This window comes from Chenopodium album, chromosome 18 (assembly GCF_948465745.1).
Source record: "Chenopodium album chromosome 18, dcCheAlbu1.1, whole genome shotgun sequence".
Taxonomy (NCBI): domain Eukaryota; kingdom Viridiplantae; phylum Streptophyta; class Magnoliopsida; order Caryophyllales; family Amaranthaceae; genus Chenopodium; species Chenopodium album.
In genome coordinates this window covers 9242982-9263204 of record NC_137851.1, presented here as the reverse complement: position 1 = coordinate 9263204, position 20223 = coordinate 9242982, and the positions used below count along the sequence as shown (strand labels likewise).

Here is a 20223-nt window from a genome sequence, read left to right as displayed (position 1 = left end):
ATACGCCCAACTAACCTAAAGTTAGTTTTTGCTCTTCATTTAATAATAAAATGAAAAACAATCTTCAAAATAAGAACAAATATCCATTAGTGTACGATATACCCGAATGTATATAACAATCTCTCTTATTGTATTTTTTTTTTTTCCGTATCTATTATTATATTGTTTAAATTTGTTTAAAATTGTTTATTTACACTGGGACTGGCCCAATTGATTACCTCTTTGCAATTTGTTTAAAATTGTTTATTTACACTGGCCCAATTGATAACCTCTTTGCAATTTGTTTAAAATTGTTTATTTATTGTATCGAATGAGATTTGACAAATCACGCGTTTAAATAAGTGGTATGAATACTAGATAAGTTGAATTATGGATTAATTGTGAATAATTTTTTAGCAGGTTTCGTGTGTGGTTGGCCACACAGTGTGGCTAGTTAACACACAAGTAATCCCTGACTAACCTAGTAATTCCAGACCCTGACCGACCTAATAAACCCTTAACCAAGTAACCCCTAGTAATCCCCTGACCGACCTAGTAACCCTTGACCGAGTAAACCCCTAACCAACCTAGTAACCCCTAATTAACCAAGTAACCCCTACTAACCCCTAACCGACCTAGTAACCCCTCACCGAGTAATCCCTGACTAACCTAGTAACTCCTGACCAAGTAACCACCGAGTGAGTATCCCCTTACCGACCAAGTAACCCCTACTTAGAGCTCATATATGAGGGGTTACTAGGTCGGTTAGGGGTTAGTAGGGGTAAGAGTATTCATTATGTGATATGGCAATTATACATCAACTTCCACTTTTATTTTAAAAATTATCATGATTTTAATAAGGTTGACTAATTTTTAATTCATTATGTGACATTTATCATATGATTTTAAAATACAAAAAACCAAAAAACAGAAAACCACAACGATGCCAAACGAACTCGAATTATAAATATTTTGATTTTCCTATTACTTGTAATTACTATGTTTTTTGAAAGTTATCTATCTATACTAATATATTATAAGGCGTTTCGAAAAACGTTCACATGTCACGTAAACCCCCTCGCTACACTATGTCACGGTGTCACCCACTCAACTACTCATTATACCACCTAATTTTCCCTTTTATTTGTTTTTCATCCCATGCCATACTCTTATAATAAACATAATATAAAATTCCTTATAAGTTTAAACACGCTACCTCTAATTTTACAATTAAATGTCTTATCACCAAGTTATATGACTTTTTATACAATCATTTGAATACAAATAATTAATATATAACAAATGAAAAACAAATTTAATTTCAAGAATATTGAATAAAAAAAAATAAAAAAAATTGAATCATAAATTAGAGTAAGAAAGATAATAAGAACCCCCATTTAAGAGAATCCCAATTTTTTGTGCTCTTAATATTAGGGATTGTATTTGCGTATATGAGTCTAATCTATAACTAATACTAAAATAGCAACCGCTGACATAATCCAATTATAAAATTGGACACATGTCATGTTGTGATTTTAAAATTCCCTCCAAAACTATAAATGATGTCACCAATTAATAATTTTCTTTTGTTTTATTATAATTCTGGTCAGCTATATTATTAGTAGGAGCGATTTCCGTAAATAAAAAATAATTCCATGTATATGTTGCTGTAAAAAATATTTCCCACCATACCGTCCACATAGGCTCGGGTTTTTGGTTCGTTTTTTTGCTAGTAATAAACCGCTAATAAAGATTGCGGTTATACACAAATTAGAACCGCTAATGGTATTAGAGGTTCTATTTATAGAACCTCTAATACCATTAGCGGTTCTATTTGAAGAACCTGTAATGGTTATTGGTTCTTTAAATAGAACCTCTAATAGTATTAGAAATAGAACCGCTAATACCATTAGAAGTTCTATTTAAAGAACCTCTAATGGTTAAAGGTTCTTTAAATTAGAACCGCTAATGGTATTAGCGGTTCTTTATAGCCTCGGATTTTACAAACCTTCACTAAGCCTATGTGTACGGTATCACGGGAACTAGTTTTAAAACTGACATATATACGGAATTATTTTTTATTTTAGCATTATCTATGAAAATCGCTCTATTAGTAGTATTAATTTCGAAGAACAGTCTATCCTCCCTAACAATAATAATTTGATTTGTCTTCATCAAATACCCCATTTATCATTCAATTTTTCTATGAGCTCTAATTTTTTTTTTTTTTGGAAAATGCTATACATAGCCCTTAGGGCTATATATAAGCATTAAAAATACTCTTGAAAATTGTTACTCCCTCCGTCCCCAAATGATAGTCCCTTATGGCATATTTTTAGTCCCAAATTGATAGTCCCATTTGCTTTGTTCAAGTACCATTAATATCAATTTTTTATCAAAATTCTCTCCAATTGCAACAATATTTGTGCAAATTTAACTTTTCAATGTAAATTTTGTTTTTCAATGTACTTTTATTGCTTTCTCTCTCTACTATTTTACATACCCAATGTAAATTTATATTTCCAATGTAATTTAACTACTTTTATTTAAGTTTCTTAATTTCCGTGATTTTTGCCCATAAGGGACTATCATTTGGGGACGGAGGGAGTAAAATTTAGAAAATCATGACAAAAGCACACTAATGACACTCATCTGCGCGTATTTTTGTCATGAATTCCTAATTTTATACAATTTTCAAGAGTGTTTTTAATGCTTATATATAGCCATAAGGGTTATGTATAGCATTACCCTTTTTTTTTATATATAACATATTTGGTGTATAATATGTTTCGGGAATTTTTTTGTTTTTAACTCTGATATGAAATAATTAATTAATTTAGTAATTATTAAATAAATTATCTCTTTATATCCACACACCTTCCACCTTCCTTTGCTCTCCCCCGATGTATTGGCTCAAGCCTACTGAATTTAGAGCAAGACACATGGGACTGGGTGAGGGGTTAGTCTTAAGGCCTGTTTATATTTATTGAACTGAATTGGACTGAACTGAAATAAATTGAAATGAGCTAAAATGAATATTTTATGAGAGAAGAAAATTAGGAGCTGAACTTAACTGAATTGATTAGAGCTGAACTGAATTGAAATAAAGATGAAGTGAACAGACCCTTAATAGGGTTATTCACCAAATCTAACAAAAAGAATATGTACTTTCGACAAAAATAATTGATGTAATAACTATCAGTAGTTTAATTTAATACACCATACATTCAGAAATTCTAACTTTTTAATGTCTTTTAATACCTCATATCTCTATACAAATGACACAAATTCACTTAAATCCCTTTTTATTTATTTTTTTATTTTTTTTTATTTTAAATAGGAATATGTGATAACCTTTTTCAAGGAGAACCAAATATAATACAAATTCATATGTGACTAATTTGACTATCGTTTATAAACAAAGTGATCATTATTAGATGTCAGAGGTGTTGGATTAAAGTGAGTAAAAACCAAGTTTTTTGAAAGTTGATTAGTTTGCAACATAAGGAGGTTGTGGCCTACAATATTTGTCCACAACCAGTAGACTTTTTATATCTATTTTATAAGGAAAATTAGCCTACTCCACAAGTAGGTTGTGGCCAACAACGATTGCCCTTAAGTGGGATGTGGAGTAGACTTTTCATGTCTACATACATTCAACTTTTGGCATTCTTTCTTCATCTCTTGGATTATCTTGTAACCCCCATTGAATTGGATGTTTATTATGATTTAATCATCCTTTGATATTTAGATTCATCCTCTTGTACTGTTCTTCATCTCTCATTATATATTTTCATGATTGGAAAAATAAAAAAAAAACACAATCATCAAACACATTAAACTAAACACAATTCTCTCTTTGGGCATAAGTTTACTAGTCTCCAACCTCCCACCCAAAAGTGCCTTTGTGTGAGAGTGGTGTGTGTAACCTTAGGGAACGTACCGGCGATTACAATTATGCACCCCGATTGCGTTGGATTTTGTTTTCAAGTCAGTGATTATTATACGCCACACCGAAATTTCTTTAAGTATTATTTTCTCTTATCTTGATCATTTTGTTAACTATTTGTTCTAGACCCTACTTATATAACAACAAGAGGTGTGTAGGTACATCATTTATTAAATTCCAGCTCTTTTAAGTTCAATTACATGCAGCTTAGAATACTAATTAAGCGAATTGTACAACTTGGACTTTATAATAATAGTCTCTTTGCCTCTTTCAACTGAGGCGACTTATTAATGAAAGAATACTCATATGCGCGTAATTAATAGACAATAGGAACAAGTTGAAAAGACTATTATGTGATCGATTTGTCATCTACAAAGAACGAGTAAATTTGACCACATGCACCAAGGTATCAACCTGTAATATGCATTAGCCTGGTACGCTTTTTAAATGCACGTATCTGTTATCGTTGAGAATTGAAATCCACACTTACAAATAATGAGGATCTGATAATTGTTACACTAATTTTATCAGAGGATCTTTTTCATATCACTTCTGTTTACTAGCAAGAGCCTTGTACAAAGGACTCATTCAACCCATAGTAATTTTAAAATTGAATTAAATTTTATGCAACTGATGATTAACAATGTATAATTGATTTTTGTCACAACATCAATTATTTTTCAAAAGATTTAAAAAGCATAATTTCAGACTTTCGCAAGAAGAGAAATATATAGAAAGTCTTGTATGAGCCCGATCTACACTAAATTTATTGTATACCAACTAATTTAACACTCACAAACGATAGTCACCTTAATCACTTTTTTGACGATGTAATATTATCTTATTGTGATTCATATTTCGAATGATATAGTCATATTTTTTAATAATTTAGTTAGACAATACAATCATTTGTAAGATGATATAATTATATTTCGGATGATATAATTATATTTCAATTTGAATGATATAATTACTTTTTAAATATGATACATTTAAATTTTGAATGATATAATTACATTTCAAATGTTACAGTCATCTTCTAGATGATATAAACACTTTTTTGATAACTTTTTGAATTATATAATTACCTTTCAATTTTTGATGATAGTAACACTTTTCGGGTCATAGTAAAGGAGAGAGATAGTAATTTGAGAAGATAGTTTACAAATGAATTTATGGTGCACAATAAACCAGGTCTATTTTTAGAATTTTTAGAAAATAAAATTCAATATATATGTGAGTAATAAATATAATCGAAATATTGAGTAGATTAACTCTCCAATAAAGAAATAATAGAGCAAGTTTTATAATGAACATAAATTAAATAAACAAAGAAACTTATAGACTCCTACCATAAACCAAATGGTTAGTGATATCCCCATAAAAAATAGTTATAATAATTATGGTTTCCAAAGTGGAAGAGATAGAAAAGAGAAAAGAAAAATAAATAAATAAAATAAGGAAAGACTAGAGTCATTCATAGTTTCCTAAAAAAAAAAAAAAAGCTCGAATCACATACAAGATAAACTACTCCAATCATTTTTTGTTTTTTAAGGAAGACTAGAGTCATTCATAGTATGAAAAACTTGAATCACATACAACTACTCCAATCATTTTTATTTATTTATTTATTTATTTATTTTTTACTTCTTGTTTTTTAAGGAAGACGACTACAGTCATTCATAGTACGATTACCGAATCAATATATTTTTTTTCTTTAAAATAAATTACAACAATTCTTATTAAACTCTTCTCACGTCATTATTTTAATTATTAATATCTAATTATATCAATATGTAAAATTTATAAGAATTAATATTATAAAAGATAAAAATGGGTCTATTACATGACGCTAAATTTTCTCTTAACTATAAATATAAACAATAAGTCTTGTCTAAGGCAAACTTTATAGTAAACAATAAATTTAAGAATAATTTTAACTATTTTTATGGCCTTAAATTCATTTTTAAGGGTAATTTTTAAATTATAATGAGTTTGATTGTATTTTAATGTGTAATTTCTAATGAATACATGGCATGAAAGCTAATATGAATAATATAATACATTATAAGTGTTTTGTATAGGTAAAATTGATGTTATGAAAATAGAAACTTTTATACTATTATATGAAAGGTAATTGTAAATACTTTTAAGATAACTTTAACCCACTTTACAATAATTTAATAAAAGTCCGCCTTAATAAAAAAAAACTACTCCGTATGAAATCTCAAAGGCATTTAAAGTAAAAATACTCATTTGTAATTAGTATAAAAGTCATTATATTATTTCACATTTTAAAAAAATGTCAAAACTACGGAGTATTAAAGAGCCACTTTTGAATTGTCAAACCTTCTAGAAAAAGGTTGTTTTTTTGAAAAATTATAGTGAAGAATGGAGTGAACTTCCAAGAAAAATATATGTTTCAGTATAAAATTATTTATAAATGTCTCTTTTATTGATCAATGATCATACATTGGCCTTAAAATAATAAACGCAGTAAACACAAAAGGTTTTACGGCTTTGGATAGTCACTTGCGAAGAAGAAACATAAATTTGTGTTATTATCATCGAAGAGTATTGATATGGGATGATGATGATGAGATTGGACCCTCACTTGTGTTACTCTCGTTGTTTGGATATGTTTGATGTCGATTGTGGTCTTTGCTCATGCTCAAAACATCCTAGCCAAGCTCATCACCAAGAATCCAACTTTACGGGCATTTTTTATCGATTGCTTCAACCCATTTTGCTGTACTACTTGCACTGCCGCTGATCATGTTTATTAATTTTAGCACTATCTATTAAACTTACTTAGATCAATGTTTATGAATTATACGTAACATAAAAAATAAAAAAGTTTGTAAGTACTTTTTCAATTTGTAGGATTTGTTATAATGTATAGTTATTGATAATTGAAGATATAATTAGTCAAAATTTAACATTGCCATGCGTGTTATATCACAGCCTGCGCTTTCATAGGAGCTGCCTGCAGGTTGACCCACTTATTACTTGCACTTTCTTTTTAAGGTCTTAATTTCAGGATATAAATTTTAAAATAAATAATTTTTGGGTGATCAGAAGAGGTTGCCAATTAGGGATGGCAATCTTTCAAAAAAAAAAAAAAAAAAATTAGAGCTCCCTTGATTTGAGTTAATTTGCGTGGCAGGGCGAGAAAAAGATAATTCGGATTAAGATTTGATGTTTTAACTACTCCCTCCATCCCATTATTTGGTGTCTATTTCTCAAAAAATACAGTAATTAAGAAAAATAGTGGAAATAGGAGAATATTTTATTGGAAAGATAAAAGTAGAGAATATTGTATGGGAATAATAAAAAGTAGAAAATATTGTATGAAAAAAATAAAAAGTAAATAATGATTTTTTAGGATATATGTGTATTTTGTATGGAAAAGATAAAAAGTAAGTAATAATTATATGCTATTTTTAGAATCAGGTATAATATTTTGGGACACCAAAAAAGGAATATAGACACGAAATTATGGGACAAAGGGAGTATGATAGAAGTTGTCAGTAATAACAAAATACTTTGAATTATTTAAAAAAGAAACAATGTTAATTTTCTGGATTCATACCTCACTAAGATCGAATTTATCCGAAGAAAATAAAACTAAGGGTGATTATGAAACTAGTCGACTTATTAAAGCTTGGAGTAGCTCGGATAAGGTCACACCTACTCATTCTTCTAATAAAACTAGGGGTGATAATGAACGAAATAATCGAATTAAATCGTGAGTCGAATTCATTCTAGTAATGTCTTTTTTTTAACCAAGCCGAGCTCAAGTAGCTTGAAAATAGACTGTACTATATAGGTAAACTTGTAAGAGTTGTACCAAGTTTTTAATGCTCCGCAGAATAGAACTCACTAAGGCTACCCGTTAATTGCAAATGAACACCAAATTTTAATTAGCGATGAGGTGGGAATTTTAGGAATGTAAAAATTGACAAGTTATCTTTGCACAAGTGACATAGTATAAAGTTTAACCTTTGTTGTGTCAAACTTTGTTACTTCAAAATTTATAATGGACTTGTAACATTGTTATTAGTAATTTCAAGAATATATGTTATCCTGAGAGTGAGGAATAGCTCAAATGATTAGAGCTCTGGCTCCTATTTCGATTCCAAGTGATCCTGAAATCGATTCTCATCACTCGTCCTTGTGGCTCTCTAAACACCAAAAAAAAAAAAGAATATATGTTATCCTAGAGAACTTGAGTACTTCTCAGACACCACCACCCTTTTCGTAATCGAGATGGTCTTGATCGGTTGGGCCAAGAGCCATAGATGAGGTGACATTATCAAACCAACCTGGTTGTGTCAACACCGATCCTATCTTCCCCAGCAACAAGCTTTGGTTTGACCCATTGGGCTGGAGTTTGGGCTCGCCTCAAAAGGTTAAGGAGATTTAGAATGGAAGGTTGCCTATGTTGGCTGTTATGGGCGCAATTACACTGGGACTGGCCCAATTGATAACCTCTTTGCCCACCTTGCTGATACTGGCCATGCCACAATTTTTGCTGCAAGTATTTTTTTCATTTCATCTATTTACTTATTTATATTGGAAAATGCAGATTAAAATTTTCAGTCATAAAAGACATTTACTTCCTCCGTCCTTAAATCCTTAATTGATAGGTCACGCAATCTACATTTTACAGAAGTTAAACTTAAATTTATAAATAAGTCATGAAGTCAGTCAACATTATTAATTAATATTAGAAAGTTAAATTTAGTACTCTTGTTTTTTTAACTCTTTTTGAACCCCCTACTAAGGGCCTATTCTGATTAACCGAACTGAACTGAACTTATTGGAGCTGAACTGAACTAAACTGAATATTTTATGAGAGAAGGAAATTAAGAACTGAACTGAATTGAACTGAACTGAAGTTATTAGAGCTGAACTGAATTGAACTGAAAATAATCTAAAGAGAACAACCCTAAGAAGTTTGAAATAAATTACATTGGTATTATACTATTATGATATGGTATATATTTCGGTACGTACTTAATGAAGGATAATTATGTTGATTTAATAAGTGTGTGCGTTAATTCTAAATACAGTGTAGTTCCTCTAGTTTATGTGTATGATCACACATTATCTAATTGTTGCAATTGACCTAATTTCAGACTTTTACCCCCAATTGAAGAGAGCAAAGGCTAAAGATAGAGATGTTGGTTGTTCTAGGATGAAAGAGGAAGGGGTAAAGGGTCTTTTCAAGAAAGTAAGAATAATTCAGCAGATCTTGATTGGTTATTTAGATGTTGCACCTACGAATTGTGTTGGAGCTTTGTACAAATATCTCTTGGATTTATTTAGTACATAACTATAAAAATTTGTGAAAAAGGTTTCTTTTGTTGTAAAGGTCCTTTTAAAAAAAAAAAAAAAAAAAAAAAAAAAAAAAAAAAAGTGGCACAAAAAATCCTTTTATCGCACCTAGGTTGTGGCGAGGGTCCTTCACTTGTATTGCACATGACCACTTAAAATCCTTCCCCCCCCCCCCCCCCTCTCACTTTCCCACCTTATACCTTGCTTGATTTATCTTCAATTGCCTTCAATTTTAATGCGATGGACTAGAATCGGAGTTTATTTTTTCTCAAAATAGGGTTCGTGTTGAGGTTGATGATGAAGAAACAGTCAATTGTTGGAATTCCTCGGTCAAAAAAATCCTCGCTACAACCTAATTGCAATAAAATGACCTTTTATGCCACCTTTTTTATAAAAGGACCTTTATAATTAAAAAATCTACTTAAAAGAAACTTTATCACAAATTTTCCTTATATCATCTGGTCTTAGATTTACTCACATAAATTGTCCAATTTTCAGATTTCAATGATGTGATTAGTGTGAGTGTCAATGTGTCATATACTTGATATAAAAGTACATGAATGAACTAATGCATAATCCAAGTTGCAACTATTTTCTTCAGTGTGACAAACTAGCATGGTAAGTTGGTAGCTCTTCTTAGCCATGAAGGTCCATAATTTTTATTACGGAGTACCGTATTTATCTATATAAGAAGTATAAAACTTTTTATGTAATTTTTAAATTTAATGTATTATATCTAACATTTCAACTTTCAAAAAATTATCATGCATTACGGATTTTACGAAAGATTGTTATATACACCCGGGTGCACGGTACACCCAAAGATATTTGTTTACTCATTTGATGATAAAATGAGCAATAATCATTGAAATGAGTAAATAATACTCTTGGGTGCACCGTACACCCGAGTGTATATAACAATTTCTAGGTTTTTCAAATTAATTTTTTATTTTTTTTTATTGATTGAAAGTGTATATAACAATTTCTAGGTTTTTCAAATTAATTTTTTATTTTTTTTATTGATTGAAATTTAATTTGCAAACCATGCCTCTACATCCAAAAGGAAATCACGCCTTTAACTAAGTGATATGAATACTAGATTGTCTAGATAAATTGAAATATGGGCTTAATTGTGAACAATGATTAAAATAAAAGTACAAGTTGATCTATAGATGCCAATATGCCATATCAATTAGTGAAATTTTGTCAATGCGTGAGAAATATAAAACATGAATTTTATAAAATGGACTTTTCATATATGTAGGACAACCAGAGAAAACAAAAAGTTTATATATATAATTGATTTTTCTATTAATTACATAGTTTTTGAAAGCTATTAGAGTATTATTATTACTCGTCTATTAAATTAACACATCCATTGACTCAAATTTGCTGGCAATATATATGTATATATATATATTAAAGCAATTAGAAAACCCCACTAATTAAATTTTTACAATAACATAATATTCCAAGAATTTTACGTAACATATGATGTGCAAAAAGAGACATTGAAGAACTCGTTCTTACTAAAACTTCAACCAATTGTAATATTCTTGTTGAATGTCCAACTCTAGGCTAAGTAATTTAAAGCATGGTCAACATACACAAACTAAATAATTTGATCACAAATAACGTATCATTGTCTCTTAGTTATAGATATAGGTACACAACAATTCATGGGCGGCTTCAAAGTTTACTCCTTTTTTTTTTCTTAGTTTATAGGGTTAGAGCCTAGGGAGTGTTTAATACAAGTACTAGTAGTAAACTAAATTAATAATATTGATCTATGTCGACGACTATTCGAATTGGATTAACTTTGATTTACTTTTTATAATTTTGTAATCAAAACTCAATGTTCTCATATATGACGTAATCTGAATTGACTAAAATCAAATCTAACATGAATCAAATGAGCAGTCGATTAGTAGTGTAAGATAATATTGGGCTTCTTGAAAATCCGTTATTTGGCCTAACTTCTATTTCTTAAATTGAGATGAACGTTTAAAAGTTTGGCCAAACACTACCTTAAAACTCAAGGTTGACCAAAATGAAACCAAAATTAAATGAATATGATGACTAATCACCCAAATAAAATACGAGTATCAATCAACCTAATCCAAACTAATTAGACAAATTGTATTACACCTCTATTATATATATAATGAAGAAGGGTAGTAAGACAATTAAAAAGTGATAATTTGTGTTGGATTATGGATAAGCCTTGTAGCTAGCTAGGTAAAAGCCTAGGTTTATTTAACCATATAAGAAGGTTCGTTTTGGCTATCCCAATAATTCAATTAGCTCGTGTTTTGTTGTTGTCGTATCTACATTTGACTTTAAGATTGTGCACAAATATATGATAATTATACATACAAATTCAACAGCTTCGATATAATCAAAGGAAGTTGCCGCTTGACTAAGAGAATAGTATTCATAAATCTTCCATTCGAAAGGCAAAGGTTCATTATTTGTGTCTCCTATACACTTTTCTTGGGAGCCTGGTAGGTTTAATTTGAGTCTGACTTGTAATTTAGTTAGATGTAAATATGACTATATGAGGAAAAAAAAATTGTATTTTGAGAGTGCAATTTTAGTTCATCTTCAATTATAATTTAAAATTCTTTTCGATTAGGATATATTCATTTTTTATGCTACAATTAATTAAACCAAAAAAGTAGCACCCCATAATCTATCTGGTATGGCTTAGTGGTCGAATTTGTTTATTTGTGTCTTGTGATTATAGATTTGATAACCCTCGATACATTAGATACTCAATCGGGGAGAAATCCATCCCACCCACCTTCCCCCACCCCCCAACTTCACCTGTCAATTGCTAACTCGATCCGACCCGATTTCAAGTCTATTTTACTGAGAGAGAACCCGAACTCGACCCAAATGACCCAAAATAGACCTAATTCGACCCATTTATCATAATTTGTAATGATCCAAGCAATTCAAACCACTCAAACCAAACGACCTAAATAACCCGAAGTTTGACCCGTTGTCCCGAATTGACAGATCTAGTTCTAGCCTACTAAGTCTAGAGCGTGACACTTGTGACTATGTAAGAGCCAGAGTTAGTCTTAGTTGGATTATTCACCAATTATTCAAACCGGGCTAACAATATAAATATGGCACGTATGTTCAACAAAAGTAATTAATGTAATACTTCGTAATTATATAATAGTCGTTCTAATACTCCATACATACATATTACTAATTGTTTTAGTGTCTTAATACCTCATATCTAAACATATGACAAAGTTTCACTCAAACATCCATATTTTTCTCTACAATTCAATTTTACTTAGTATAAAATCATTCTTTTTCTCTATAAATTTGAGCTTAGAAGATGTGGCAAATATAATACAGAAATAGTATGTGTGACTAATTTGACTTTTGTAGGTACACCATTTTATTGGCAAGAAAATGCACTTTTACTTGCTAAAATGAAAAGGCATACAAAGTATAGGAGTCGAGTTCCACACTTTTTTCCAATTTAAAGCAAAAGGGAATGTATCGTTAATGAGAATTCAAACCATGGAAAAATTCTCCAAATTAGGCGATTTATCCTACTTTTAGCATTCACCGTAGGCTATTATTATAGCCAGCTCTTTTAAGTTCATTTCATGCAGCTATATTAAACGAATTGTACAACTTTCTCAAAATGTGACCGTATAATAATAGTAGTCTCTTTCAATTGAGGCGACTTATTAATCAAGGAATATTCATATGCTTGTAATGACAATATAATAGGAACAAGTTGAAAAGACATAATAATATGTACTCGCTTGTCATCTAATGTATGAGTAAATTTAACCACTTGCACCAACCTATGCGGCTGGCCTGTTACGCCTTTTCAATGCACATCTTTTATTATTGATGGTTGAAAACTTAAAACCCACACTTACGAGATTAATAGTGATGATTGTTTAAGTAATTTCATGGGAGATTGAAATAGAACAATATAAACGTATATAATTGATCATGGATAGTCAGACTAGGTTTATTTGTATAATTAGATTGGAAAATCCCAGTTCAATTCATATAATAAATAAAATTGTACAGAGTATTAAAGAGGCTTTTTTTTTTCTTTGAATTTTCCGCCTCGGTTTATGATGAGGAACAAGTTAGCTAGGACTACAAGTTTTACAACACACCTTTATTGAGAGCCTCCACAATGCTCAGGAGCAGCCAAATAGTACTAAAAAAACACAGTGGCTCCTACAATGTACAATGCAACAAACTTGTACAAACGAATCCTAGTACATATTATCCATTTTAACCTTTGTACAATTTTCCAAGGAAATATTTATGAGCCATCCCACCTTTCTTTGTTCCCTAATATCTTAAAATTGAAACAACTACTATACGTAATTTTCTTAGTTCTTTAACTTATACCGTATAAATTGGGATGATTTACAAAAATATGATTTCTTGAAAACTTATTTACACTTTTGCGTCGGAATGAAACTTAATTACGAAACTACTGCCCACGTAGGCTCGGATAAGTTTATTTTTGTTTTTTATTTTTCAGAGTAAAATCGTTAAACCACTACCTCAAGTAGTGGTTTATGTACTAAAACCGCTACTTGTAGTACTAAAGACTAAGGTAACGGTTTGCCTCTAAATTAAAAATTACTCTAAATGTAGTGCCGACCCTATGTGAATTATATTTTTGTAAATAAGTTTCATTCCAACGCAAAATCGCAAATAAGTTTTTAAAAAACTATATTTTTGTAAATCATCCTATAAATTGAGCATGTTTTATTTGCAAATACACAAGTTTTACTATGAACGCATCAATATATCTACTACAAATTATTGAAAAAAATCATAATTAAATGAAGTAACTCATCATTTTAATTTTTGGGTAAAACTTCATTATTTTTGACTAATTGACAGTTTCCCTTTCTTTTTTTTTTCCTTTTGAATTTTTAGTAAGGTCACACACTCACCTTTCTTCAAATACTCAGCATTGAAAATATGGAATTATGATGATTTTTCTTTTTGGGTGCTTATTTTGACTCGTCCATTTGGGTCAATAATTAGCAAAGTTTACATTTCTGTTGGATTATGTAAAATTAGGAAAGTGATTGTTAATTAATGCAACAAACATCTTCCATCTTAAATAAGAAAACTCAATGCAATAAACATCATCTTTTTACTTTGTTAACTCATTATTTTGAACAACATATTACTACTCCCCCCCTCCCACACACACACACACACACTTTTAAATATAATAATTGTTATGTTTGATGATTTTAAGCGATTATTAAGAAAACAAAGGTGGTCGAAAACAATGAGTAGATATCACATATTTTAAGTATTAATGTTTTAAAAAAAAAAAAGTTATAAATGGTAATATTTGCTTTGGGAGTATATAAAATTTTTGATAAATTGGCTTAATTGTTTTACAATCGAATAGGTAGATAATAGATATTTTGTTAAATGGAAAGGAACAATGTACAAATGAGAGAAAATGTGTAAAAAAAAATCTGTATTAGAGATACTCGTAGAAAGAGATGAAGTATAATCAGTAAAATACAGTCATCATTTAGAAATGAAGAGAGTAAGAGACTAAGGGTGTGTTCTATTCGCCTGATTTTCACAGATCTGAACTTATCTTAACTTATTAGACCTTATTAAAACTTATTTTAGTTGTAACTTATATTAGGGTAACCCTTATCAGAACTTATCAAACCTGATCTGAACTTAACTGAATTTATCTAAACTTATTACACCTAAAATAAGTGAAAATAAGGTGAACAGAACATACCCTAAGTAGATTTTTATATACTTCATTTCGTAGTACACTATACTCAAATACTACACATAACATGGAATTTTCATAATTATATAAGCCCCTATTTAATTTTATTACGAGTATATTTCTATTGTTATCCCCAAATTACCCAAAACTATACTAAATGTTACCGTATAAAAAATGTCATCACTATATGCACTATTCGCCATATAAATGTAGTTTTAATTTGATGCAATATTAATATACTATCCCTCAACGTCCTCAAATTAACCATTTCAATTAAAGCTGACGACTTATAAAAATTTATAGTCAATTACTGTACAATAGAACCTTTTCTAATTAGCTAAATTCCAAATAAATCACCTGTGGTTCAAAGCTGTTCTCACCACGCTCCATTAAACTTTGACCATATGAAATCAAATTAATTTTTACAGTTGAGAATTTTGACATATGTAGGAAAACAAATAAACAATCAACAGAAGAAATTTCAATTCAAAAATACTCCAATTAATTCTTGTATTTATGCAAGGATTATTTAATATTTCGGTGGTCAGTTGGAATTCAAACTAAGGACAACTGTAATCTATATTTGGTAAATTAAATTACTAATGTCAAGGGAAAAAGAAAAGTACTGTACTAAATGTAGGAAAATTTTACTTTGCATATTAATATATATATGAGTAATGAAGCATATTTACTTGGATTTTCCCGTTAACTTACATACATAAAACGGTAATATTTAGCACGGGAAAATGATATTAAAGTGTACAAATTTAGGGTGATTTGGTACTCACCTAGTTACTTTTACCTAAAGGAGGAAATTGTGCATGAAATTAATTTTTTTGGTGAATAGCTCGAGTTTAAACTTGGTCCCAAAAAAAAGAAAAAAAGAAAAAAAAAATGGTTAAATCTCGTTTTAGTCTTTGTTACGGAGCATTAGATTGACTAAAACCAAATTTCAACAGTTGTTCAATAAATAAGCTTGAACATACACAAATTTTAAATCTAGATGTCTTTGGTGTATGATCATGAAGAATAATTTGTGTAATAAACAACTTGTTGGTTTATAATTGTTTAGATCTTGTAAAGTTTTATGATTTTCAAAAATATACTTTAATGTTTTATAAATTACTAGTATGTCTTTCATAAATCACAAGTATCAATTTACAAAGTATCTTGGATTTTTTTGATGAACCTAGTAGTTTGGTTCATTTATTAATTTTTGTAAACTTTCTTTTCAATGACAAAAAAGAGGATTGAATTAGTCAAAAACCACAACCAAGATAAGAAACTCCTATCTCAATCTTTGCTCGACACTACACATCAATTAACTAGAAATATTTTAAGCCAAATTTATAATTATAAAATTATCTCTTAGGTACCAAAAATATACTATTTCTTGGCAATTAATTAATCATTCTTTTATGATACTCTTATTTGTGGTAATAACATGAACGACAATGAAATACAATATATATCATATGTAATTAGCTAGTAATAATACAACGTATTTACACCATTAGTTATCCCATCAACCCGAACTTAATCTAACTATATATATTCATATTAAAAATCATAAATCACGCGATGGTCAATACACACATCTATCTATGAAAGCGGATTTCCTCCGCCCCACGGGAGAGGTCTCCCATCGACTACAATAGAGAAATAAGAGTAAGAGCGTTATAGTCGTAGAAATGTCATGCAAGGTGCATGGTGGTGGAAGAAACAATAAAATAACATTTGACCATGATACTCTCATGACTACTATGAGTACTATACTAGTGTAGTGTACTATTTCAGTAGTAATATAGTGAGTAATAATTAAGTGAATGAGTGAGTAGCAAATTAAAAAGCAGGTTTTAATTTGGGATCCCTAAAATAAAATAAAACTCCTTTGAATTGGCCTTACCTTCAACATCCATGCACATTTCGTGACATTTGACCATTTTTCTTAACTGACATGCTGATGCCCCCTGCTTCCTCTTTCTGTTATTCAAACAAACCTCTATTCTTGTAGACCCCACTAGTTTTTTTTATTTTATTTTTTTGTAACATTATTACTCATAATTATTTTTATAAAATGGAAAGTAGGAAATATAAAATGTGGGAATCACATTTTTACCTTGGTATAAACTTTTATTTAAAATGAATACTTGCTATATCCGTTTTTGCATTTTTACCTTGGAATCACATTTATCTATATCCGTTTTTGCATTTTTAAAAATCGATTTTAAAAACAATTGAGACAAACCTTAAAAGAACGTCTTACATGAATGTTAGATATACTCCATGTATAAATAACAAACGATGAATAAAGTAAGTTTATAAATAATGCTAAAAGTCAAAAGATACAAAACCCGAAGAAATGGTGGTATTGATAACAATATCAACCTTTTGTTTTTTTGGTTAATTAATTACTTCAATCAGATTCCCATTACATTGTCCCCTACTATGAACAACCAAATAAGGAGGTTTAATAACACTTGCTAATTTACTAAAATACTAAAAGTATACTACTAGTAGTAATTAATTAACAATAAACAAGCAAACTTAATTAAGATGCCTAATTGATCTCTCCTATAAGTCAGAATAATAATAATCAATTAGCCACACTTTGACCAAGTCCTTGAGGCTTAATATCTTCTTGATCACCATAACCACAATTCGGGTTCATCATCACTTCTTGCATTAACCCGAACCCTAACTCGGCGAAAAACGGGTCATCCTCTAAACTTGATCCATAAACAGCAGACGATGATCCGGATACACTAGAACCTTCCTCCGGAGGGCCCACATTCTCAGGAACCGTGAGGGCGGAGCTTGATTGGTGAAGCGGGTACTGACCGGATGAGTAATTCGGGCTAGGAACCGGGTTATACGGGTTATCCATACTGGACAAATTGGCATAATTAGGCAGTAATGACATAGGAGAAGTAGTTGTGCTACATTGTGCCAACAAATTTGAAAAGCTAGGCATTGGAACATACATATGATTATGATTATGATTACGAGTATGATCATGATTAAAGCTATGATTAGTATTAACATAGCTAGGTGTAGGAGAAGGTGAAGATGAAGGAGTTGAAGAAGATTTAGGAGCTTGAAAAATGGTATGATTATTGTTAAAAATATTGTTGTTATAAGTAAAAGGAACATCAATTTTTGGGATATTAGAAGGGTTAAATTTGTTAATATTATTGTTACTTCCACCAAAAAGCTTCTTCTTAAGCTTAGTATTCCAATGATTCTTCACATCATTATCTGTCCTTCCTGGTAGATTGGCAGCTATCACAGACCACCTACCCAAAATCATATCATTAACCCATTATTTTCCATCATTAAACAAGTACTTATCCATCCATTGTCCGAAACTAATAGTCACGTACTCATGTCCATACTCGATAAGATACTGTATTACAAGTATAACGTGACAACTAAATTCGGATGGAGGGACTGAAAGGAGTAAAATACTACTACTAACAATAACACAGACAAAAACTTTGATCACAAAAGATTTTATCACTATAATTTAAACTTGATATTCTTCACAAGTTGTCACCTTTATATGAAAACAACAGCTAGAGGGTCATAAAAATTATTCTATTAACTTAATCCATATAAAACACAGACTTGAAGTTAAATTATTCAAGTTGATGGTACCATTTAGTCAATATTTAAATTCAATTAGTCAATAATTATATAAATTGTTTAGTAATTTACAAGTAAAGAAATGTTATTTTTATAAGGAGGAGAAAATGAACTTGCCTGCTCCCCATTTTGTAGAAAAGAGAGATTATGATGTTATCTTCTTCTTCACTGAAAGCTCCATGTTTTATGTCTGGCCTTAGATAATTTAACCACCTTAATCTGCAACTCTTTCCACACCTTTTTAAACCTACCAAAATTGTTAAATTAACAAATAAAAATTCAATCTTTAGCTAATTAATCACAAAGAGTGTAGATCACTAGCCCTTACTCTCAGTCACTGATTCACAGTAATTAGTTTAATCTACTCAATTAATTGAAAAATTATTGCATGGGTATGAAATTCATTCCAGAAAATAGGGCAAAATTATGGAATAAAACAGCAAAAAAAAAAACTAGTGAACATGCAACTGGTTATTTATCAATCTGATCATAAAATAACAAAGATTTAATCTTTTTGTTCATTTTTCAAATTAAATGATGATAATTATCAAATGGGTATGTGATTTTTTTTTTTTTTTTTTTTCAAAAGTAAAGTCAGAAAACAATTTTCCACTGGGTTAATCAAAATTTTCACAAAAAAAGTTACTGGGTAACAGAGATATGAAATGAAACAGTATATTTTATCAGAAAAGATCAAAATTTCCAGAATAAAAATCAAATTTTGAAAGAATAAAATGTGGGAATTCAGATAAAATAAAAAATATAAATTACCAGCTCTTTGAGGGAGAGAAATCCAGTTACCACCAGTGCCATTTTTATGAAGATAATTCTTCAAAGTGGCGTCTTCTTCAGGAGACCAGGGCCCTCTTTTCACGTTTGCTTTATCACAGCAAGGTGCTCTTCCCATTTCCAATAAAAAACAGAAAAAGCCCCAAAAAAACAGAGTAAAAAAACAGAGGAAAAAACAGAGGATTTTAAGATTTCAGAAAAAGCTCTGAAATTTGAAGAGAAAAAGGTGAATTTTTCAGGATTTTAGAGAGAGAAAATAAAAGGGTGTACAAATAATGCTTAGAACTTGGAAGCTAAGGAAAAAAAGAAGAGAGAGAAAGGAGAGAAAGGGAGGTAATTGGTGAGGTTTAAGGGTTTGTTTGGATTTTGGGTTTTATAAATGTAACAGTGGTCTTGACTTCAATATGACTTTGGTTTTTATTATTTTATAAAAAAGAAATAAAAAATTTGAAGTGTGTATTATTGGTGTTTGTTTTGATTATTTATTTCTTTTATTTTCCCTCCTTTTTCATTTTGTAGGGATTAACCTAGTCAAACTATTGCAACACATGTAATTTGCTTTTCTTACTATGATGAAAGCCCCAAAATAAAGGAGAAAGGAGGGAGGCCTTGAGGAGAGGGGGTTGGGGCCTTGAGGGTGAGGATATCATGATTTTGTTGATGTACTTTATTGATTTATCTGTAATTAATAGTCACGTCAATTATTTTAAATGATTACTGTTTTATAGTATTGTTGGAGCAT

At 30.0% G+C, this 20223-nt stretch overlaps 1 protein-coding gene across 1 annotated transcript; it reads right to left on the bottom strand.

Moving 5' to 3' along the window:
* Nucleotides 1-17393: 17393 nt before the first annotated feature.
* LOC145593010 (uncharacterized) lies at nt 17394-19879 on the bottom strand. The gene is made up of 3 exons (XM_081649524.1): nt 19464-19879; nt 18810-18939; nt 17394-18343 (listed from the first exon to the last, which is right to left on the bottom strand). Exons 1-3 carry the CDS (start codon nt 19597-19599, stop codon nt 17644-17646), a joined length of 966 nt encoding a protein of 321 aa, XP_081505650.1. The 5' UTR covers nt 19600-19879; the 3' UTR covers nt 17394-17643.
* Between the last annotated feature and the right edge of the window lie 344 nt (nt 19880-20223).

What these genes read in the sequence shown, in the direction of transcription:
- LOC145593010 (XM_081649524.1), bottom strand. Translation starts at nt 19,599, where the DNA reads ATGGGAAGAGCACCTTGCTGTGATAAAGCAAACGTGAAAAGAGGGCCC. An exon ending in TTCTCTCCCTCAAAGAGCTG is followed by an intron (nt 18,940 to 19,463) that starts GTAATTTATATT and finishes CAATTTTGGTAG; the next exon opens with GTTTAAAAAGGTGTGGAAAG. An exon ending in TTCTACAAAATGGGGAGCAG is followed by an intron (nt 18,344 to 18,809) that starts GCAAGTTCATTT and finishes GATTTTGGGTAG; the next exon opens with GTGGTCTGTGATAGCTGCCA.